The 24,670-nt window shown below is 33.9% G+C and overlaps 2 protein-coding genes across 2 annotated transcripts; one reads left to right on the top strand and one right to left on the bottom strand.

Moving 5' to 3' along the window:
- Window positions 1-78: 78 nt before the first annotated feature.
- LOC125077660 (intraflagellar transport protein 88 homolog) lies at window positions 79-13,522 on the top strand. The gene is made up of 19 exons (XM_047689652.1): window positions 79-420; window positions 788-927; window positions 1,917-2,043; window positions 2,138-2,242; window positions 2,322-2,435; window positions 2,499-2,602; window positions 2,686-2,795; window positions 2,872-2,990; window positions 3,879-4,039; window positions 4,227-4,482; window positions 4,559-4,790; window positions 4,949-5,114; window positions 5,241-5,343; window positions 5,566-5,676; window positions 5,994-6,102; window positions 8,785-8,880; window positions 10,486-10,557; window positions 11,971-12,013; window positions 13,301-13,522. The coding sequence occupies exons 1-19, from the start codon at window positions 208-210 to the stop codon at window positions 13,422-13,424; spliced, it is 2,505 nt and encodes an 834-aa protein (XP_047545608.1). The 5' UTR covers window positions 79-207; the 3' UTR covers window positions 13,425-13,522.
- A 391-nt stretch (window positions 13,523-13,913) lies between these two features.
- LOC125077582 (branched-chain-amino-acid aminotransferase, cytosolic) lies at window positions 13,914-24,082 on the bottom strand. The gene is made up of 8 exons (XM_047689536.1): window positions 23,891-24,082; window positions 19,614-19,784; window positions 18,605-18,814; window positions 18,083-18,313; window positions 16,696-16,879; window positions 16,448-16,570; window positions 15,938-16,092; window positions 13,914-15,637 (listed from the first exon to the last, which is right to left on the bottom strand). The coding sequence occupies exons 1-8, from the start codon at window positions 23,909-23,911 to the stop codon at window positions 15,449-15,451; spliced, it is 1,284 nt and encodes a 427-aa protein (XP_047545492.1). The 5' UTR covers window positions 23,912-24,082; the 3' UTR covers window positions 13,914-15,448.
- Between the last annotated feature and the right edge of the window lie 588 nt (window positions 24,083-24,670).

Below are 24,670 nucleotides of genomic sequence, written 5' to 3'. Positions count from 1 at the left end.
TGACAATTGAATGGACAATTTTTGAATATGTAGACGTTCGAATGTGTTGCCACGTCTTTTTCATGACATTCGTTGCTATGGTGATCGCGTCACAACAATAAAGACGAACACTAACCCATGTGCACCGCACGAGTTTGGAACTCTTTGTGTACAGAGGACATTGTGTGAAAACTTCAAATTGTTGCTGTTGCAGTTCTGGAATATATAATGTTAGGATCAAGATACAGTGCGTCCAGGCAGGGCCTAGACAAACCTCCGCGTACTGCAGTGGTGATCGACGATGACGATGAATTGTACAAAGGATTCAACGACGTATCTCCAGCATTAGACACGCGAAGTCTTCGTGAAGATCAAGCTTTTCAACAAACGATAAGAACTCCTGGAATCGGCAGGCAGATGACTAGTCGATTGAACACTGGGGTAAGATATATTGCTGTCGCATGATTTTTTATAATTTATTTTTATTTTCTTATTTTACATTAAATTACTTTGACTTACTATTTTCAAACGACTAAATATATTTCAGCCTAAAATAAACTTTAGAATGATTTACGCAACTTTATGTAAATTTGCATGAAAGTCACATTCTCCGAAATTCAATCAGCACTTTATACGATACGTGCACAAATAAACAAAGCTAAAGTACTGTCTACGCTTCTGTTTTAATGTATATTGTGTAATTGCATTTATATTTTATGATCGAAAGTACGACAACAGACTGGTGTCTTTCTAGATCTTTCAAAACAAATAGTATTAATTAGTATCAATCGTTCCGACGACCGGCCAGATGTTCCGCGTGGGCACGGTGAGCGTGCGGGGCGGCTCGCGCGCGGGCACGGCCTCGGCGCGGCCCGTCACCGCCGTGCGCGCCGCCGGGTACACGTCCACGCGGGACGCGCCCGCCAGGGACGACAAGAAGGAGGATAGGTGACGATAGCTAGCTTCGCTGAATATTATTGATATATACCATAAGTATTCATTCTATTACATATTATGTACCTATGCTTAGGAAGCTGGCGAGCATTTCGGTATGTATTTGTCTCATGTTTCATGTCTATAACGATTCAGTTCGAGAGATCAGAAGTTCAGATCAACGTATCGATTTCTAGTCCAGTAGAGATATTCTAAAGAAAAAATCACCGCAGAACACGAATGTCAGAATGTGATATATGACATTTACCGTAATAATTTAAATAATGCTTATATCTACCTCTGAGGCTATTGATCTCTGTATTATTGTTGGAAGAAATAGTGAACGTGTAAAAAATAAGCTTTACTAAGTCATTTGGTTCATGCCTGGCAAGATAAATTTGGTTTGGATCCATTCGATTGTGACTCTGGAAAACTTAAAAAAATACTAAAAAACCGCATAATCATTTAAATCTTTCTTTTTAAATCGCTTGTATCGATAGCTCATCTCATAGGAAATTGAAATTTTTCAGACGTTGATTTTTACTTAATGTGTATTTTATTGATTTTTGGGCTTTTTATTGACAACGTATTCGCAACGTACTGGCAGAGCATTTTTCTGTCGTCTTCTACAATTTATTAATCGAACAATTCTCCCTGATGAACACTATATATGTACACCTTAAGTTGTTACCACCTGATAAGAGTTTCTGCTTCTCCGATTATTGTCATCTTCAGAAGGATTCTGAACATCAGTGTCCAGCTTCTTTTTTACAAATTCAAAGCGCTGACAATTGTAAAATGTAGCGCTACAATAGTGGCAGACCAGAGAGTGTTGGGCGGTCCTCAATGACTTCTTATCACTATTAATAATGTCTGCCACTAAATTGAGCACACCATTTAGAAATGCCCGATAGCTCTTTTAGTCACTACATTAATGTTTTTTTTTTGTAACTTTTGTTATATATTTTTTTTTATCTAAGTTTTTCATCTGTGCATATCTATAGTATTGAAGATAAAATAAGGCAAATGGAAGCAAAAATAATGACTTTGGTAGAGGAGTCGTGTGTTTTAAGCGCGCGTCCCAACTCTGAAGACGAAACTGACACTCAAAGAGAACAAAATATGAGTCAGGCAAGTATAGTAAAACGGCAAATAAATAAACTGATTTATAACAAATTATTTCAAATTCTTATATTTAAAAGTATATATATTTTTTAATTTACAGGCATTAGCCAAAGCTCAAGAGGCATCTACACTGGAAAGACAGTTGATACGAATGCAAGAACAAGCCAATCTGGGCGATTCTCATAATTTGGACTTAACGTTCGCTGTATGTAACTACTGTTATAGTCTGTAGGGATAAGGTGTGTGTAAGTGAAGATAATGAGTTAGTTTTTCACTAATTCCAGGTGCTCTGTAATTTAGCAGACCAATATGCTCTAAATGAAATGTACACAGAAGCTCTCAACACCTACCAACTTCTCACCAGGAATAAAGTGTTTCCACACGCGAATAGACTAAAGGTAGTATATAAAATGCCGTGATTATCTGATTATCTGATCTATGATATTTTATGAAATTTTAAGGTAAATATGGGAAATATATACTTCAAAATGGGCGAACATCCTAAGGCGCTAAAACTTTACAGAATGGCCCTCGATCAAACGCCTACAGCAGAAAAAGATTTAAGGTTGGTACACATACTTACTTTATAATATTGTTTGTAATATATATTATATAGTCTTCGTACAAGCTATACATTTTTTACTTTAGAATGAAAGTGATGCACAACATTGGTTTACTGCTTGTGCGAATGGGCAAATTCCGTGATGCTGTAACCAATTTTCAACATATAATGCATGAACAGGGTGATTTTCAAACAGGTAACCAACGATCGTCTTATTTTTAAGTACTAAGTGATAAAATAAGAATATAAAATATATTATTTTTCGTTTTTAGGCTTACATCTCGTATTATGCTCGGTAGCATTAGATGACGCCGAGGGTGGCAAGGCGGCGTTTCATGCAATGCTCGACGTAGAACCACCCACTTATCACCATGATATTGCTATCGACGATGTCAGTTTTTAATTGAACTTTTTCTTTTATGGTTAAAAATATCTAGTGAGAAAATAGTTTGTATTATACAAAACTTATAAATTTAAACGCTCATTAAAAAAATAATATGTTTAGAAATAGAAATCAACAGAAGTGATGTGTGTGAACTTATAAGATCATTGGCTAGCAGATCAAAATTAAATGTTAGTTCTGTTAGCATGCAGAAGAGTTTTAGAGTTCCTGATAGTTTTTAGAAATAGTTCTGGCGTTTTTACCTTAAAAAAAATAATTGACGAAATGATCTGCCAAGTTCCCGTAGCAGATCATTTTACAGCAGATCAAAAATAAATAGGATATCTTTGGACATGTGTTGGTCAAAAAGTTAACTTTTCTACCAATGTCTGTTGGCCCTTAAATGCGAGTTCTGGACTCGAAAAGAGTTCCATATTGCAGGACTGATACCGATATGTCAGAAACAAAAGAGTTTTAGCCTTTAGCGATGCTATAAATTTGAATAGAATAAAAAAGTATATTACGACTTTTTTTGGTCAGTACTGATACCGAAGTATCAGAACTCTTATGTATGATAACAGAAACACATTTAATTTTCATCTGCTGAACAATGATCTGCGAAGTTCACACATATACAGAAGTCGGACCGATGGTGGACATGGCAAAAACTTTTGGCCGCTTACTATCAATTGTTTCACTTTTCTTTCTTATGTCAAAAGTTTTAATTTTTTCGTGCATGAAGTAAACAATTAATCGCACAGTTATAAAATATACTCGTTAACAGTTATACTTATATAAGTTATATTTATATAAGTTATGACGACTTCACGACAAATTGATTGAATTTGAAAAAAAATAGACAAAACTCGTGCAGCGCCATAATTATGCTCCTCGCAGGAGAACGACGCGTACGAGTGCGTGGTCCGCGACGTGGTGCGCGGCGACCGCCTGTCGCGCTGGTCGCGTGTGGCCGCCGCGCACGCCGAACGCTGCCTCGCGCTGGCCGCCGCCGCGCTCATGCGCCCGCTCGCGCGCTCACACCGCGACGACGACGCTGGGTTATTACTTTCGATTATTTAAATCCTTTGACGTTCCTTTGATCCTTTAATCGTAATCTAAATTTGTAATAAATAAAGCCTATTTTGGATTTAAAACTAAAACCTGAATTATAAAAAATATATGAATATTTTGATTTCTTAATTTTTGATTGTTTATTCGATTGAATCCCTTTCATTAACTCGACAGAAGCGCCTCATGGTGTGTGGAAGCTTTACGCGGCTATTCCGGCGGAGGCGCCGGTTCTCGCTTAGAACTAGGCAGTGCCTTGGCGGCACTGAGGAGCGCCGCCGGAGCTACTGGAAGTAGTGGTTCCGGTACGACGGGTGCGATAGCGGCCGGTACGCGCGCATTGCAACGATTGAAAGCTGTAGCTCGTGCACATCCCAACGACCGAGTTCTACGCGCCGAAGCCAACACCGATGCGGCATTCGTTGCATATGCGGTTAATAATACATCGTTAACATGGATCAAATTTTACATCGTTCAACAGTTTCTCATCGTTAAAACTTGTTATCTAGCTAGGCAAGTTTTCTGAGGCACACTCTCTAAGCGAGGCGGCGTCTCGTGACGACCCGTACAGCTGCGCAGCGCGTGTGTGCAGCGTGCTGTCGGAACTGGCGGCAGCCCGCCTCGCCTCGCCTGCCTCGCCCTCCGCAACGAGTGACTCGAATGCCGCGCGTGCCGCTGCCACCAGCCTCGTCGCTGCCACACATCTCGATCCCACTGACTTGATAGCTATGCACAATTCGGGTGAGTGGATTTGAATTACTGCACGATTTATATTTTATTAATTGGAAATAATTTTCACGGAATACAAAATTGAACAAATTCGGTGGAATGGTTTGCATTTAAAAATAATAAAAACAAATAATAGAACACACCTACCATTTATTTTCTTCGTAATGTAGCCCTCGCTCTTGAGCTGTCGGGCGAGGTGGAGGGGGCGCAGGCGCGCTGGCAGCGCGTGCGCAACTCCACGGACGCGGGCGCCACGCTGCGCGCGCTGGCCGCCGCCGGCCTGGCGCGCACCGCCCGCGCGCACGCCGAGCGCGGGAACCTGGCCGCCGAGCACTGGTAGGCTGCAACGCATCCAAAACATATGTGAAAAAACGTCGCCAATCTGTTTTAAGGTTTCGAACTATCTGAGTTTTCATCCGTCTGCTAAACCAGAAGATGAAATATCTTGAAATAATGTTATAGGTACAGCATAATAGGTAACTGGGACGTAGGCGTGTCCTGTGCGTTGGCCGAGCTGCATAGTGAGATGGGGGATACACAAACTGCCAAACATCATTACCAAGATGTAAGCTCATTTGTTCTCAATACCAGCTCACTAGTGAGTGGAGTGCTCCATAATGTTATTTTTTATATTCTGAAACTATTAATTTTTGAGATGAATATATCCACTGTCGTTTCGCTCGTGTGAGTTCATATACTATTTAAGTATGAAATATAGAAACCGAACGACTCGGCTGCACGGGAGCAGATGTATGTATGATGTATGATGTAGCGCAGTGTGCCGCAGGTGGAGGCGGCGTGGGCGAGCGCGGCGGCGCTGCGCTGGCTGGCGGCGGACGCGGCGCCCGAGGCCGCGCTGCGCCTCGCGCGCCGCGCCGCGCGCCTGCAGCCCGCCAACGTCGGTACCCCTCGATAACCACATACCTTTCATTTGACTTCAAAGCTTGCACGTCGAGGTCTTAAGGCGCCAAATAGCACAATAGTATGAGCAGAACGAATCGCTCCTCCGGTAGATTTTACATCGAAATTCGTTAGTGGCGCTGATGCGTCGTGTAACACGCGCAGCATTTTTTTACGCTTTTATACTTGTAGTGTGGGTTTTTTAATTTAAATGGCCATTATCTTATTTTTAAAAATAAAAATTTCTCCTGAAATCACAGTAACGTTGATAAAAAACGTTGATAAAATTAGCTGGTAAAAGATGGTTCATTGCAGCCAGAATGGGGTCTTCTAATGGGTAGCTGTCTACGCGCCAGCGGGCGTTACCAGGAGGCTCTCGCCGTGTATAAGAAACTGAACGCGAAGTTTCCGGATAACATTCAGTGTAAGTGTTGTTGTTTAGTCGCTAAGTAAGTTAACTAGTAGCTGATGAACCAGGTGGTAAATTTTTAGACATGTGATAATATTTAGTAAAAATCATCAATTTTATTCTTTTGATACAATATAGCTAGTAATAACGTATCCCATCAAAAACATAAATGTAAAAATGAGAGCCAAGTTAAATATTATGATATATACCTTGGTTGTTGACTTCAACGACAAAAGAAGTGAGATCTAAATTTGTGCCAAGTTAAATAGTCCTTTCTGAAATTTATTTATAACTACATAAATATCATTTCTTCTTATAACTTGGGATAATATATTGTTGCCTAAGGTCTGACTTGGCTAGTTCCCATATACGAATTATATTATAGCCTTCGTAAGTTCTAAGCCTTTACAAATGAATTATAAACACAAATTAAGCATGCAAATATTCAATGGTACTTGTCTAGATATGAACTCGCAATATCTGGTTAAGATTCATGTTTTCTAGTGACTGGACCATCGCAGCTCTTAATGTACGTTAATACTAACTAAGCAATACTGAGCTGTCCTCCATTCTTCTTAGATGTTCTGAATTATAATTTGTTATTCTAAACACAAACTACAAGTTGTGTTTATAAGCATATATGAACTAGCCAAGTCAGACCTTAGGCAACAATATATTATCCCAAGTTATAAGAAGAAATGATATTTATGTAGTTATAAATAAATTTCAGAAAGGACTATTTAACTTGGCACAAATTTAGATCTCACTTCTTTTGTCGTTGAAGTCAACAACCAAGGTATATATCATAATATTTAACTTGGCTCTCATTTTTACATTTATGTTTTTGATGGGATATCACTACTTTTTGTATATAAATTATTAGTAGGTACTTATTAATAACAAAATTAATACCAAATGGTTTTTGTTCAGCTATTCTATTTTCCTACGTTTACGGGGTAAAATTGTCTTTTTTTTATACGTTCTTATTTTTCTTGTAGGTACCTCTGAAATGTTCGAGTGAATTGCCCATTCAGTGTCCGGATTTTTTTTACGCGTTTTCTGTTTATACTTAAGTAGGGGTGGTAATACGTGCGCAGACGGTTGTACTCTACAATAGAGTTCTCTTGTGTTTTAATTTGACTTGGACCTAAATTGATAAGATGTACTCCATCTAAGGTTTTAACTCTGGAGAGGCCAACGTAAGCCTGCTCTTTACTTAATATAGAGGAGCCTATGTCGAAAAGAGCACCGTCAATGCGAAGGCCTTGTAATTTGTGTATAGTAGTAGAATATGCTAAGCAAATAGATAATTGTTTCCTTCGAACATATATGTACATTACTTAATATCTGTAACATGGTTTTGACTTCTAGTTTGCAAATTAAATTATGTTTAAATTGAATTGTTATTTTACCGACGCTATTGCTGTTGTCGACGTCCCCAATGTACCTTCTCTATTTTTCCATTGGACCCATACACCAGTCCTTTGCTGACATCAGCATGCTTGCTCGATACTGTTCTTCCAAGCAATAAGGATCCCCATTTGTAGCGCTAGAGTACAAACTTAAATCATTCCAGTTACGACATACATAGTCTACTACAGTCACACGAAACCTATTTTATTGTTGTATACTAGTATACTCAAACAAAAAATATGCAGTCGAATAGACTAGGCAGCTTCCATCGGAAGGCATTGAAATAATTCTTATGAGCGCGGTTGCCACTCGCTCAGACACGTCCGCGTTAAGGTTTAATCGCAACGCTCCTTTCCCGCTGCTCCGGCGTCGCATCGCGCGCCGTGTACCGAAATGCCTATTATTATTATTTTTTTAAGTATAATGATTTTGCACCATTGATGTGCGCTAAATGCCAGTTAATAACGTAATAAATACGAAAGTCGGCTATACTCATAAGTACTAAAACGGAAATATTTGGATTTAAAAAACTTAAGGGTGGTATTCAACTTGTTATATATTCACGTGAAGACCTTAAAATCCACATTAAGACGGGCTGTCATAAGTTTTGATTGCTGGTTCTTACATCATTTTTTTTTATTACAGTTATTATAGGATTATAGGAACTAAGTATATATTAAGTGTTCCTAAGAGACCCAATAAATGAAAAATTATAATAAAATGATAAAAAATTACCAGTTTCAGATTTTTTCCTTTATATTGGCCTAATTATCTACCTGCATGCCAAATTTGAACTTTCTAGGTCACCTGGAAGTAGGATATAGTTTTGATCTATAGGTCAGTCAGTGATAAAAATGACGATTTTTAGACGTTAATATCTAAATAACCATTTGAGATGCGTTTATGAAATTTGGAACACATATGTATCTCGCGAGTCTCAATATATGAGCCAAATTTGACACATTTATGTCAAATAGTTTTTGAGTTATGAGGAGGTCAAAAGTGGCTCCAAATGGTTCGTGTAATATTACACACGGTGCTGCACGCCAGTTCTGCTATACTAGAACTTGGCTGACACGCTACCGCGTGTCTAGATTCTATTATATAAACGTAATGCGATATAAAAGGCCTCATTTTCTCAATTCATAATCTAAAGGAAAATTTAAAGAAATCTAAATCTAATTTAAAAAAAGGTTTAGCTTGCAATCATTCTTAAGGCTATTTAGTAGTAATTTGTCTAAATTTATTTCGTAAAAAGATTTCTAAACGTGATATTATCCTTAGGTTTGAAGTTAATTGTAAAACTGTGCGGAGACCAGGGGTTGGCCGAGACTAGCGCCTGGAGCCGGGAGCTGCAGCGACGCAAACAGCAAGAGAGAGGTCAGACATACACACATGCAAATTCATACTAATCTACACAAATCTATGCAATACAAATCTAACCATTTCACTCTGTATCATCCTAGTGTACCGATATTTTTATCTCCTGGATTGAATTTATTAAATAAAATATACTTCATTCAAGGTCTACTCTATAAGCACTAAGGTATACCATATATGATTCACCATCAATCTATGTAGGTAATAGCCTACATTAGCAAGGTACCACTACACCGTATACATGTTGTGATATTTTTCGATAATTTGGTTATTGATGTCCGTTTTGTTAAGTTTTAATTTACTTCAAAAATATATGACAAAACACAATTTATATTTACATCTACGATAGTATGACGTAAAATTACATAAAAAAACATTGTTCAATATTTATTTAATTGCCATGTTTTATATTGAACATGCATATGAGTTATCAATAAATCCGTCATGTTATAATATTTACATCTCGCAGATTCTATCGCCGATGTTATAAAACGATGTTTTGTTAAAGCGATGTAAACCAGTCGTTGTTTTTGTTTAAATGGTACAATGGCATCAAAAGTGAGAACACTATCTCCAACTTTGAACCTCGATAACATTAATTTATGCTTATGTGACGTAAATGGACTCCACTAAATGTTCGCAAAATTAGGATGTTGTTTAATGACGTGCTAATTTTATTGTAAACTTTACGCTTTACATAATAACTATTACAGATATAATAAAATATGTTTTTAGAAACAAATGCTCGAATGTAAACATATTATTAAATTCGTATTATTCTAGTAAATGCTGTGACTCAATTTAATTTTTGTTGCTTATAAGGAATTTTGCTTAGACGCAATGATCTATGTATGTGTTGGTGTTGATAATTTGTTAAATATATTTCAAGATCTAATTTGAGTGCAATTTTTGTATAGGTTTGAATAAAACGCAAGGCAAATTGATTTCACTCGTGTGCTTCAACTAATTTGTCGTGTTGAAGTTTTACTATGGTGTTTTAGAAATATGTTTATTTTTCAAATATGTAAGTAAATTGAGAGACCCTTTCATATTCGTCGCGACACGCATTGTATAGATATTAATAAGCAATACAAAACGTTTACATAACAATTTATATTTTCAGCGATATTATGCATGTCCGCGAATTTTTTTTTTTTATATTTTATAGATAACGAATGTTATACAAACAAGGCAAATAAATATAAGATTGGAACAAACATGGAAATCCTATTAGGGAAGCAAATAAAATATTCTAAATAAAAAAATATAAATGTTAAAGATGTGAGTTCAGCTGATTTTTATAGTCGAAATGCTTCGAAGGCTTAGACAGACACGAAGGGTCGAAGGTTGGATAGACTCTAATAAAATTTGGAATATACGTCATTTATGTACCTACGTCATGTTTTGTCCTAGGATAGTTTACTAAAATTAAACTATTACGCCGAACAATGCGGGAAGTGGCATATTATATTTAATAAAATAATTTGAATGTGGAACAGGTTTTTGTACACAGATTTTAAAGAATTAATGATTAGAGATTCTTCGGTATTCTATAATCATAGAAGTAAGTAAAACACGAGTGTGATGCTTGTTACAATTGCGCAGTGCACGTGGCGTCGGCAGACAGCGCCTCTTCGCGAGCAAGCCATTCGCCTGTTCTGCAGACACAGCCTCAAGGTCAGTCATAGCTATAAATGTTAGTTATCTTCTCAAACTGTTAAATAAAGAAGTACGATTATTAAAAATTTAAACCTTAACAGCACTAAATGGGCAGAAAATATCAATATTTCAAACCGCAGCCCTTATTGATCGGTTATCTTTTTAAGAGGTAGTACTATGCTAGCTTAATTAAAAATTTACAATTTTTGGTCAAAAGAGCGTGAGTTCAGTTTTACAGCATGAATCACCACTGAACGAACCTAGATTCTGCCTAATTGACCATGCCAGCTTTTAAATTATCTAAATCATCAAGAAAACCTTTGCAACTGATTTTCATCAAATTAAAAACATGCTTTTTATCTAAAATAAGCTATATCTTATATCTTACGAAAGTTATGACGAACATTTAATAAGTTATCCTAAATCAATTTACTCACATTTTAAGTAAAGACGATGCGTCTGATATCACAAAGTAATTACAGAAGTTAAATGTGCACTTAACTAACCATAACCAGAAATATAAAATATGGGACACGAACCCTAATGTAGATAGACGAATCGAACTGGCTATAACCAGTTTCTCGTTTCCTTAATGTTGCTATGATAAATTGCTTTAGAATCAACAAAATTGTTATTATTTTACATAGATTATTCTAACATTAGATAATATGTAACAATCTTAAAAATACATTGTGGACTTTTTATTATTTGCTTAAACATAATACAAGGAAAAGGAAAAGAACAACTCATAATTTAATATTTATCCAATATTTGGATTGAAAAGAATATGCTTGCGCTGATTACAGCGTGGTGCGGTTACATCTGGTATGCGGACCTGTGATAAACGTAACTCGTTTTTATCAGTTACTAATAAATATGACTTGTCTTTCTAGCAGAACAATAACCGATAAAACAGGTCACCTTTTCATTCTAATGTATTATTCAGATATCTTTTCTGCTTGCTCAGATTTGTTCGTGTAAAACTAACGTTTACATTAATTTTTAAAATAATATTATACCTATTTACATGATCGTTTTTTATGATTCTTTCACTTTCGTCTATGTAACTATGGACATCTGTTAAATATGTCTGTTCCGATATAAGTAACTTCTCCTTCTGACAAGATTTGATGAGTACCTCAGAAAGCAAGTTAAGCGATTGGTACTGTGCCTAAACTTTCTCCGATCGCGTCGGATTGCCGTCCCATCGGACTATGAGACTGAGAAAGGAGTGCACTCGTGTACGTACACTAAAATATCTCCGGCTCAAACTCGGATCGGCTCGAAATCGGACAGATAGAAATATGGAGGGGAATGAAACATACCACAATACTATAAAAATTGTACGATAGTGTTCGATGATGAATATAATATTCATATAAATAAATTAAGGGAGATAGAATAATATTAATGAGAAGCGTTCGTCCCCAGGAGCAGCGCGGGCGGAGGGCGGCGGCGCTCGTCGCGCGCGCACGTGAGTGTGCGGGTTGTTTTCTTCTGACGGTCTATACGATATATTTTGCGTCAGTTAGCATTATGGGGCGTTTCATGATAACAGACCACGTGCCTTGTTGACTTTTACCGGCGTGTTTCTACCTACCTGCTCCTCATATCGAAGTCGTGAGACTATGCAGAAAACACATGGTCGGAAATGGAAAGTCTAAAAGTTTTCATTTAATTAGACAACAACAAACCTTGAATTTTGTTGTTCTAATCTTATGGTCTGTAGAACCACAGGTATGTAATATATTCGTGAAATGGCTCTGCACGCATATTCACGACTAAAAATTCTTTACGTGCAGATATAAAGAAATCATAATATTAAAAATATGTATACAGTTATAGATTATTTATTCTTTAAAATGAAAATTTTGTAATTGAAAATAACATTTCATGAGCACTAATGATAATATTTTACCTAGTGACCTTTAATGTTTATTAGTATATAATTGATATCTCATGTGAAAAACACGAATTACTCTCACTTAGAGCATGTATCTAATGTATTGCGTAATCTATACTAATATTATATGTAAATCTGAAAACAATATTGTGTAAGCGCTCTAACCGAAGAATTTACGAGAACGTTTCAAAAAAATATCTTAGTATAGGCTACTTATTGAGAAAAGTTATAAACAAATAATGTCACGCTGCAATCCACGGAAGGAAGATATCGACTTAAGTTAAACCGACGTAATATGAAAGTAGATAGTATACATTTTCGGAACCAAACAATATTATATGTACATCATCCCTTATAATATTGATTTGTAGTATCAAAGCCACATTACATTCGACAATCAGATTGAACTCTCACTGGAACCAACTCCGTAGCACGAGTACATTGGCTGGGTCAAACCTAATTAATATTAAACATTTTCATTCACTTAACAATTCCTAACTATGAATTTGAATAATTAGTTTATATCGTAAATTTAATTAATTAAATAAATGCGCAGTTAGGGACTTGCGCAGTTTGACTGAACGTGATCGTAAATTTCCAACTACGTCTTGTTATAAAAAATATTTTTTTTTTCATCACAAAATATATATTAACTAATATTATTACTATTCATTGTTTTGATTTTTCTTTGCACTGTTACGGTTTAAAATACTTTTATTTACATCACTATTGTTATAATTGCTAAGTAAGTCCTTGAGGGAAGAATAAAATTAGTAAACAACTTCACTGATAAAATAAAACCATTATAATTGAATTTAGAACTTCCTGATGATACTATTGATGTAACATTACTTGCAGTAATATAAACGAATCGTTCAGTCAAGAGAGCATGCAGCCGCTGACACGGTCCCTCACTCGCACCGACAGCAAGAAGAAAACTCTAGAAGATTTTGATGATGACCTTCCTCTACCCCCCGAGTGAGCACGGCTGCTCATCACATAAATTTAATTTAATACGAATTTTATAACTTTCCATACGTGTATAAAACATTATTACATATAAATTGTTTAATTTATGGCTCTCCAAACACTATATTAGTAATTTAATCAAGACACTAATGATCGTTATAACATATATGTACTTATACGAAATGTCTCAACATGTACCCCTTACTGATGGTAGGTTTTTTTTGTATCGCTAAACACCAATAGGTACTTTGTTTTACTGTTCTCCGGCTCAAACGATGAGTTAAACGTGCGTCAGTTATGCTTTATATTATGCTGTGGGCGAAGGTGACTTACTATCACGTGGCTTATGCCTTCTATTGCTTTTCCTAAATAATTTAAAAACATATTTGTAATTTATACTCAATATAAATTTTAATTGATTTTAGCTTGACTTAGTCCGATGAAATAATAAAATGAAAGGCTGCAGGAATACATTAATATATTTATAAATATATAATAAAAATGTACAGATTCTTAGACTAGAAAAAAAAAACAACTTTACATGAAAAATACAACTACTATTAGTTTCTAATGACCTATGAGGCCTCTTTAAAATATAATCATAATACTTACATACCTTAAACAAACATTTAAAATTTTATACAAAAATAAAATTATCCACAGGAAAAGCTTACAAAGGAGTATAAGGCATTGAACCCTCTTCGGTGTATAAAGCAATGTTGATTTTTATTCAATTCTTCAAAAGTTTTCATCTCAGATTCGTAATATATTTCATATTTTCGCCTAATTGAAAAGGCTAATTCTATTTGCAATACAAGACGACCATAACCCGGAAAATCAAGAAAAAAGTAATATTTTTATATGAAAATTTCATTAAACCAGGTCAATTGTTTGTGTAGATTACCATACAATACTTTAAAAATACAACAGTACAGACAGGTATTGCAAATGACACTACAAAACGATTCTTCGATTACAATTTATGAGTAAATATTTTTTTAAAGAATTAATAAGTATTCGAAAATTGAATTTTCAATTCGTATTGGTTTCTTGTAATATTTTAAATATGATATGATAATACTTTACAAAGTGTTTACTAATTTTCTCGAATGTGAACAAAATACGATCGAGTAAATGAATCGAACTCGACGCTCCGATAACAATAATATTAATATTTATTAAACGGGAAAGTTAAGATTATTTGACGTATTGTTTATTGAAATACGAGATATATTATTGTTGTTATTATTTTAATAACAGCATATTATATTGATCTCGTGAAGTTCTGTCCTCGAAATTTGCCTTAACCCGAAAACGAATAACATGCAAAAACAATTGCGTAATAAAATTTGCTTTCACAAATTCTTTTCAAGACTTTAATACATGAAGACTATATTTCGTCTTCATATATAAATCAATATGACTTTCAGTGACTTTACCTCATAACTTGGATTATCACCGTATTCGGTATCGGTATAAATAAAATACTATTATCGATTTATCGATAATCGTATTTTATTCCACACTAAGTGAATATCAATGTTCTAAAATCCAGATTCTTGGCTAGCTCTCATAATATTTTTATTTTGCCATTGCTTTGCTTTCTTAGTAATTCTAACTTAATGATAACATTTTTGAACGTAATATTGCTTTATGTTAGTCGAAATTTTAATAAAAGTTCACCCGCTGACCCGTAGACTCAAAAACAAGTAACTCATATACAATACAACATAATTAAATAATATTGAAATATTAATGAAACAAATATTTACAGAATAATGATAAATAATGGAGTTTCACAGTACAGTACGCAGATATCATTCCACTTCTTCACGTTCTTTAATCCTCTCGCCAAAACGTCCTTCAAAGTTATCTTAACGTTACATAATATACGAATGGTTCTCGCAAAACGTATAAGTTATAGTTTTACGAAGTTCGACACAATCCGTTCACTGTTTATTTCACTAAGGATGCAAACAATCACTCAAGTTAGTTCGAAGTGAGAGTGCACAACGTTTTCGTGACTTGCGTCGTGTACTATGATATAATTTTTGCGTACGGATGGTCTATGTGGCCATACTGAATGGCAAGAAGCGTGTCCTTGAGCCGTTGGAACACAGGTTGAGACTGCTTCATGGTGGGGATAGGGATGTTGTCTTCTAGGTAGCCCACGTTGCTGATGGGAGTCACCACCACCGCCGTGCCCGCGCCGAACATCTCTAGCAACTGTTTCATATGACAAATAGTTCAATTGTATTATAATGTTACTATTTGCGATAAATTTAAGCTAATAGTGGCCACGACAATAGCACATAGCACACTTCGGACCTATCGGGTGGCCTGTATACCGTTTAGAGCTCGAGGCTATATAATATTCTAGCCGTGGTGTGATATTGTAAATATCATGTATATTATTTATACTAACTTTTAAAATTCTTTATTCAAAATAATTATGATAAATTTGAAATATACTACCAAATACAAATATTTAGTAATTTTTAAAACATAGATGTAACGCAATCTTACCCGTCCTTTGCTATTGAGTTCGATAAGTCGTTCCATTGTGATTACCTCTTCCTTTACAGTCAAATCTTCCCACTGGCTTGCCAGCTCTAAAATCGACCGCCGAGTGACTCCGGGTAAGATGAGTCCATTTAAAGGCGGTGTACTTAATTGTTTATCTATATAAAAACGTATGATATTGTATTATAGTCACTGTAAGGTCAGGTTATAGTCTTATTTAAATATTTATTACATTCCTAACAGATATATAATTCAGTCTAGAAAAATAAAATGATGTTAGCGACCACGTTTATTGCTTCAGATATGTAGCGAGAATATACTGGTCATAAGGTCAGCGTGCTATCGTTACGATAACATGACAATATGTAGCGTCTTACACGGATAATCGATTGTTGACAGTTTGACTCGTTCCGTTTAATGAAATGATATTAACTTCATCAATATTCTAATAACATTAAATTATATTTACAGATAAAAAGTAAAAGGTAAAATACGAATAATATGTTGAATTACCTCCTTGTTCATTAATATAGACTATAAAAATATTCATAGCTCCAACTTCTGTTAGTTCTTTATCCGGTCCAAATAACCATAACACTTGTTGGTGACCTAACTTGGCTGCGCGCGATGTCACCGCTGCAACAAAATAAATCTCTGTTGTATAAAGTAATATTATGGTACACAAGTAAATCGATATAGTGGCCAGATAAAACGCTTTAGATCCTAATGTCCTGCCATGACGATATATTGAATATAAATACCTATAGTAGGTCCATAGTTCGACCCAACTTTTCTATTGCCGACTCCGCCTGGAAATGCTCTCACGACATTCGGGTCCGCGTAAATAGAGACCGCTCCGTCGCTTCTGGTCTTGTAGTAAGCGCTCACAGGACTCAAAATTGCAAATAGCATGGCTGAATCTGGCTCCATTACACCGAACGTAGGCTTTAAAGAATAATAAAAATTGCATTATTTTATCATTGATAGTTATCAGTTAGTATATTTTTGCTGGTATGGAACAAATAAAAACTATTTATTTAACAATCAAATAAGGAAAAAGTAATAAATTACAAAACGTCTTTTTGCTACACAAGGTGGAAGAACGAGTAAGACTAATATACATATTATGTACATATGTATATGCAGTCGGGGCGGGCACGCGGGGGATAGCAAACTCAACGCAGCAATTATTTTATAAACTATCCATAAATATGAATATTACTAACCACAATATATAACCCATTATCAAATTTAAATAATTACATCACCTTAAAGTAATGTCAAATATTGTGTAATTGTAACTTGCGTAGTTAAATAATATTTGCGTTTGTTAGCTCTCGTGGGCGTTGTTATAAAATCATAACGAAAGTAAAAATATTAAGCCTATGATTTACAAGATGATAAGGCAAAAAAATATTAGCCTGACTTTTATATAAACATAAGCAAGGTCATATGCCAAAATGATGAGAAGATTGGCACATTTTGCTGTTTTTATCTTTCATTAAGATAAGAGAAAATCTTGGAATGAAAATGATAACTTTATTTGCCACCTTTATTGTATTTATGTTACAATTTGTGTACTTATATAATTCATTTTGATAAGAATTTGGCTGAATAAACGAAAGATATTTTACGACGTCATAAACTATTGCTTTTTAATGATGAATGAATAAAACTATAATACTATGAATGACTACTTAGTTATAGGGCAAGGAATGATCGCCTGGTCGATAAAATATACCTAAACATTGCTGATTGTGATGACGATTTCCAATTAATTTGAAGTGTGTCGGTGAATGAAAACATCACAATGCCAACTGCATTTTATTAAAAATATATTCTGAGAAAAACATATCGACTAATCTGGTCATGGTACAATGTACATTGTACAAGTTTGGTAGGTTTGGCGGATGTCAGTCTCAACAGAATAGCCTGCTTGCCTTTGCTCTTAAAGTTAAACTTTTCACGAAAATGCATTTTGTATTCTATTTGAAAGTCGATTAGATAGAATGAATAAAGTATGACTTATTTACTTAGCTATTTACTTCGTTTATAATAACACTATATACAAGCGGATATTTTCTAACAATAAGTCTTTCGTTGCAGACGCCTCAGCTCGAAAGAAAAAGTAATATAAATGAGCCTCACCTCTGTGCCTATTAAAGTGGGACGTAAGTACAGCGTGGACGATTCGGAGTGAGGAACCCACTCTTGGTCTATTTGAATAAGCCGGACTAAACATTTAATTAGTTCTTCGCCGTCGAACATCGGTAAACCAGATCGCTGAGCGGCTAAATTCATACGTTGCATATTTAAGTCTGGTCGAAACAATCGTATTTTATCATCAACCCCTCTATATGCCTTCAATCCTTCAAATAACTGAAACATTTGGAATACATCAATAGTAATAAATAATCAACATTTTTTAATAATTATTAATGTGAATATCGGACGTAACAAATATTATTATCTATTACTTATACATTGCACGATTGACGGATTTTACATAAACCATGTATTTTGTGTTACAAGTATTATAACTACATATTAACCTCATATTTAATAAACAAGCGTTATAATATTGAGTTTAAGTTCATAGGAAGATTACAAATAAACATGTTTGTTCGCCTGATAAAATGATTTCTATGTATACCGGAGATCCCCACATACTTGTATAGCATAATGTAGAGCTTTCGCTGCCGGGTGTATCGACAAATTCTCGAAAGGAATAATTTCCGGTTTCTGCCATCCGCCCAGTTCCTTAAAGTAATTTATTTTGAGCATGTGATCTGTGAAATATTTTCCAAAACCTAATTCATTCGCTTCCGGCTTCGGTTGTAATTGGTACGGCGCTGCTAGTCTCACTTGAAGATCATCATACTGCAAGTATACAAAAAAATATTTTTTATCGATTTATTTTTATATTTACATCGACTATTTATACATACAAGCGTTTATATGCCGGTTGGATAGTAAGTAAATAGCCTACTTATAAAAAAATCAGCCGATATTTTTGTTCGTAGACTTCGTAGACAAATTTTAATATTTTAGGATTATTAAAAAATAAAATAAAAATAAATTTATTGACATGAAAATTTATCAGTCACAAAACATCCAGTGGTCCCGCACTAGGCAAGCCTGTCTTGCGGGTACCAACTAACCGGTGACAATTTTGTATGCTTAAACAAGAGCTCGGACGATATACGATCCCATAAAGAATTATGTAATAATATTTCGTTATAAATATATATATATATATATATATATATATATATATATATATATATATATATATATATATATATGTATATATATATATATATGTATATATATATATATAAAACAGAATAATGTGTAATACCTAAAGAACAAAAACAATAAGTAACATAAAAATAAATAAACAATAATCAGTATAATTGATAATTGATAAGAGGAAGTATGTAGGTAGGTATGTAGGTAAGTGTAATTTATTTTATAAGTTAGTGAAGTAACTTAATTAAGTAATAATTTATAGGTAGGTACATATTCATACACAAAACATGTGTATGAATATGTTATTTCTATTAACGTAAGTACCTACGAATTTATATGTTTGCATATAAATAATATGGCAAATCACTTAGTAATCAGACTGTTCACGTAATACATGAGTGGGCATGTATTACGTGAACACGCATACCTTGAAAGAAAATTCTGGTGTTATTTGAGGGCGAGGTGTCGTTTGCGGAGCTGTTACTGCTTCGGGCTCTATTTGTGCGCTCTCCTCCAACTCCTTGTAGCGCAGCAAAGAACTACAGTATCGTACTGCTTGTATTTTGTGCTGGTTTTCGTAAATCCATTTTACTAATACCTGAAAGACGTTCCATCTGTATGATATCATCTATTGATACAAAACATAAAAAAGTTGTGATAGCCATATTTATTGTTTATGCTTTTTTTTTATTATATTCATAAACTCTATGTGCTTCGAATTAAATTCGAAAAAGGATAAAAAAACAATTCAAACAGTATTAATATATCCGAGAAGGCAGAGGAAAATATAAGAATAGGTTTAAAAAACGCATTTAATATTCGCATTGAATGTATGTTGATTTAATTAGGAGGATAAGGTATTTTATTATAAAACTAGTATGATATATCAGGTAAATGTAACAACTCCCATACGAAATAGCGTATAAAATATAATCTGCAAGGTAAAACTAACACTGTAATTACTTTTTCCCCTTTGTTTACAGGGATAAGATTATAATTATATATTAATAATTTGTAAATACTTTAAAAAATATATTCATCATTTATATTTGGAGTAGCTGTTACCGTGCAATAAATAATCCTACTGGAAAAACCCCCGCTATTTTAGATACCACTCATAAAAGTTATTTGTCAACCTGATATTGCGTGATCGAAACTATTGCATTTCATGGTAAAAATTAAAAAAAATGTTTTTTTTTTTTATTAAGGATTATGAGTTAAGAGGTAAAAATTGGTACCTTAATTGATAACTATTAAGACGTACACAATGTTCTATACTAGAAAAAAACGAGTTCGCAACAGAATTACCATATTTACTATAAAAAAGAAAAAAATACTGTTTCGAATATAACAATTTATAAAAAGTAGTAAAATTGTCTATATCTATGTAAAACTATGCCGAAGAAATCTGTAATATTAGCTAATTGAATGTGTATTTAGTTTAAAAACATGACAATAACTTTACAGAGACAGCAAAACGCATACTAAATTGATTAACAAAGATTTTAGTTTGAGTAATCAAACTTCGCAAAAACTTTATCCGTGTAGTATTTTGCAATAGGTGTAGTATTTTTTTCCCACGAATAAAATATATTTTAAGAAACTTTCCATCATTATTATTACACAGTATAAAACAAAGTCGCTTACCGCAGTCTGTCCCTATGTATGCTTATTATATGTGATGTCGTTAATAAACACAATTTTTGCGCTTACATTGCAAACGCTGGCTGAACCCTACGAGATCGATCAAAATAATGTACTACAGTATTGTAAACCTTAAAAAGTCTTGATAAAAGTCCGCGATTGTATGGCAATCTCTTCGAGATAACCTACAATAACCATTTTTGTGCTTTACTTTTTACGAGAAATAATGGCTTATTTTAAGCAATACTGCATTAATCCTTATCCAATTAAGTACCCTAAATACTATGTGAATTTAATATAAATCAATATGGCCCTTTACAGAATGCAATTTAAATGAACATTTTCGATGATATTACAGATTTAAAACGCAAGGTCATAGCGGTTTGTATTGTTTAATGACTGAAAAACTGTGAACGTTGTAAGACATTCTGGAGACTGGAGTATATTTAGTGTCAGGCATCAGCATTGCACCCGTGCCAAGCCGAGCGGGTCGCTAGTTAAATAAAGACTAAGAAAATAATTCGAAATAGAATAAAATATTCCGAATTCAAGAGTTATACTTTCAATTTGCATTTATATCAAATTTAATAATATGCAAATAGTCCGAATAAATTTATGTTTTTAATATGCGAATTTATTTAACATACATTTTGTATAATTACCACTAATTACAACTTAAATATAATACACTAATTATTACTTCAAAGTCCTCCCCTAACATATAATATTAGTACACATGCACCCTTCCCTAACACAGCCATAGACATCGACAGACAAATTCACAACTTTGTAATAATTGTTAAGTTAAAAAAAATCCTTTTAATAAATATTTAAAACTTTGATACAAAAGTACTAATCTTTTTACAATTTAAAATTTAGCTTTTACTATTTGTCTCTATTGACCATTCCTTCTTTCTTTCAGTTTTTAAATTATTGCATAATTTTATAAATAAATTAATAGCGACGCAAGTATAGCGTTTCTTGAAATGTTGTACATATCCAACGTGTAGATGCACTGAACCTCATATACCTAACAATTTAAATGAGAAAAGAGATTCGTAGTAAACTGGAAGTATGCTCTACTATACTTATACCCGATTAAAAAATAACGATATTACTTATTCAATGTGCAATATTTAGAATGACTTTTTTGTAATTATATTTATTTTTCTAAAAGTATTTTTATGTACGTATAATAGTTTTATTACGACGATTGCACCACATTTTAGCACGTAGTAGCTCTCTTAAACTCATATGATAAAATTGTCGGATTATATCAGAAAAGTACCAAATAACAATTTAAAAAACAAGATATAAAAAATCCAATACGTATAGCAATAGGAATTATTTGATAATCAGCTTAATTTAAAATGAGAATCGTTGAAGCATAATTTTGGTCAACCATATTATGCTTTAACAACAATACTGACAACGTAATTTTTGCTACACTCCATGCGTTGGATTAAAGTTCGAGTGATTAAGGGCCATGTGCAAAGCAGTTTTTTTAGCCATAATAGGCTAGCGTTTAACCGTTGTCTTGCCTGATGTTAAGCTGCATTGTCAACACAACACACTGTCTACGGTCTCTAGCAAGCTTGCCTAGAAGATACTTGTTAACTCTAGATTTGATTCTAGCAGCAATGAAGCATGACCATTTTCGGAAGTTGCTTGATTCTAGTTTTTTAAGACTTATTAAGGAAAGCTAATTGTGCATTTCAATTTTTTTGGATTTGTAGGTCTGTAATGTTTCCGAACCAGTGTTATGGTAAGCTGCCTTATCCGAGGCTTAAACTTCATATTTTGGAGTGTAGGGTATCAATCCTTAATAACCTTAAAGTTCGGTTAACAACTATATAATGCGAGTGCACGCACATGTGTAAGTGTGCTTTAATTGATTTATTAATTAATCCCGTCGTCACAAAGACACTCTGAGACGAAGGTCCATGCATCGTAAGTAGTCTTCCCGTCTACATACTGAATCTCAGAACTTTTCCCAATATAGGCTAGAGAACTCAATTCGATATTTTTTTCGAAGGTTTTGGTTGTATATTTATATAGTTACAAGTATGTTCTTAGGAAAAAAATAATTAAAGACTACTACAAAACCTTTTTCTCCTTAACAAACAAAACAACGAAGTTAAGTGGAACAACCAAAATTCCGTTACGTATAAACGAATCTGGTCCATTGGTATTCGAATCATTTCCCTATCTTAAACTTAGGTTTATTATTATATATAGTAACTTAGAAATGTGATAAAGCTAAAAACATCACGTAACGTAACATATCTATTACGTACATACATACCGAAATCGAGCATAACTGTATTAAAATTTCTTTTAAATATATGTTTTTAGAAAACTACTTTTTTTATATTTCATATAAGTACATATTATATTTAAATTAGCTTAGCCAGTGAGGTTTACTCATTTAAAATCATTTCAAATATTTACAGGTACCTATAATTGCTATTTTCTTGCGATCGTTTTTTGCTTAAAATAAATAATTCATAAACGAGTTAAAATAATATTTAATAGTTAAAAACTAAAGTTTTATAAAAAGTTAACATATTAAATTATTATTAGCCTTAAACGTACTACCGCTATGAATGTTTAGAATCTTATCTTCGATCATTGAGTAGTCCTAGACGATATTAAACGGGTGGATTTATTTAATAACGACAACTAATCAAAGTGCTTTAAGAAAAAACAAATATTTAATCCCACTAGAAGCTCTAGCTCTAAGCATTGCCAAAAAGCAATTTCTATACAGGCTTTTAGGTTCTTAATTCAAGGCGCCCTGCTTTTGGGTCTGGGGTTGATAGTCAAGTCCAGTCAAGTAATTCGCGCCAGGTTTCGGTGGGGAGGGGATATCGTCAGAACATAGTTTTCACCCGCGCACTTATTATGCTTAAGGCGAGGACTGATTTCTTTAAAAAATATTTTTTTTATAAGAAAAAAGAAATATATATAACCTAATTTTCTTCGTCGTCTAAAGAAATTGGCGTATTCCATTAATATCGCATTATACCTTAAATTAATTAACAAAAGAGAGCTTCATACCTTGCTACGACGAATAGGCATTGTCTTAAACACAATTATTATTGTTCACTTAAAATTATCACGTTCAATCAATACTGTAACACCAAAATTGACAGTGAAATTCCAAAAATAAATTTTATTAATAACTTTTCACACCGTTCAACTTTGTAATTTCATTAACAGTTCTCAGTTAACTGACTTCACTTGATCCACAACGCTAATATATAAAGAGCAAAAGATAAGATTGCGGGCTGACCTTTGACGTAGTCATTCACAATCAACACAAATTATAAGACATCACTTGATAGCTCAGCAAAACTCATCAAAATAAAGATTACGCACCAAGTTATTTATTCAAGGGAATAATGTGCGCACAAATGATTACTGAACCGCACCAAGCCCGACTGCGTACTTGCGTAGGTCCTATAGGTGCCGACGAGGGGTCGAGCGAAATGTCTGTATTAGGTCATCGATGCTCATACACATTTTAATGAATATGTTAATATTTTTAGCGAAACAAGGTTCATTTGCGTTTTACATCAGAAAATTCGGGGGCCAATTCAATCAAACGAAGTTTGTTTACAGTAAACCGTTTTGTAATCCAATTATTACGTCAATATGGTAATTTTGACAACATATTTTTAATCAGTTCTAAATTATATACTGAACATAAGCACAAACATACAATAATAACAATAGTGGTGAATTTACCAACAGACTTAGAAGGCTTGACGTAGCAAATTTAAGTAGTATTTTTTTAACAAGGGCTATATCTATATCCGTTACTGATAATAAATAATA

Source organism: Vanessa atalanta, chromosome 4, assembly GCF_905147765.1.
Source record: "Vanessa atalanta chromosome 4, ilVanAtal1.2, whole genome shotgun sequence".
NCBI classification, from domain to species: Eukaryota; Metazoa; Arthropoda; class Insecta; order Lepidoptera; family Nymphalidae; genus Vanessa; species Vanessa atalanta.
The sequence above is the reverse complement of the archived record's forward strand: the minus strand, read 5'-3'. Positions and strand labels throughout refer to the sequence as shown.

Excerpts from the sequence above, each read along its gene's own strand:
- LOC125077660 (XM_047689652.1), top strand. The coding sequence starts at position 208 with ATGTTAGGATCAAGATACAGTGCGTCCAGGCAGGGCCTAGACAAACCT. Across the intron at positions 2,044-2,137 it reads GAGAACAAAATATGAGTCAG|GCATTAGCCAAAGCTCAAGA; the intron begins GCAAGTATAGTA and ends TTTAATTTACAG. Across the intron at positions 2,796-2,871 it reads ACAGGGTGATTTTCAAACAG|GCTTACATCTCGTATTATGC; the intron begins GTAACCAACGAT and ends TTTCGTTTTTAG.
- LOC125077582 (XM_047689536.1), bottom strand. The coding sequence starts at position 23,911 with ATGCCTATTCGTCGTAGCAAG. Across the intron at positions 16,571-16,695 it reads GAACTATGGACCTACTATAG|CGGTGACATCGCGCGCAGCC; the intron begins GTATTTATATTC and ends ATTTTGTTGCAG. Across the intron at positions 15,638-15,937 it reads AACTCAATAGCAAAGGACGG|TTGCTAGAGATGTTCGGCGC; the intron begins GTAAGATTGCGT and ends CATATGAAACAG.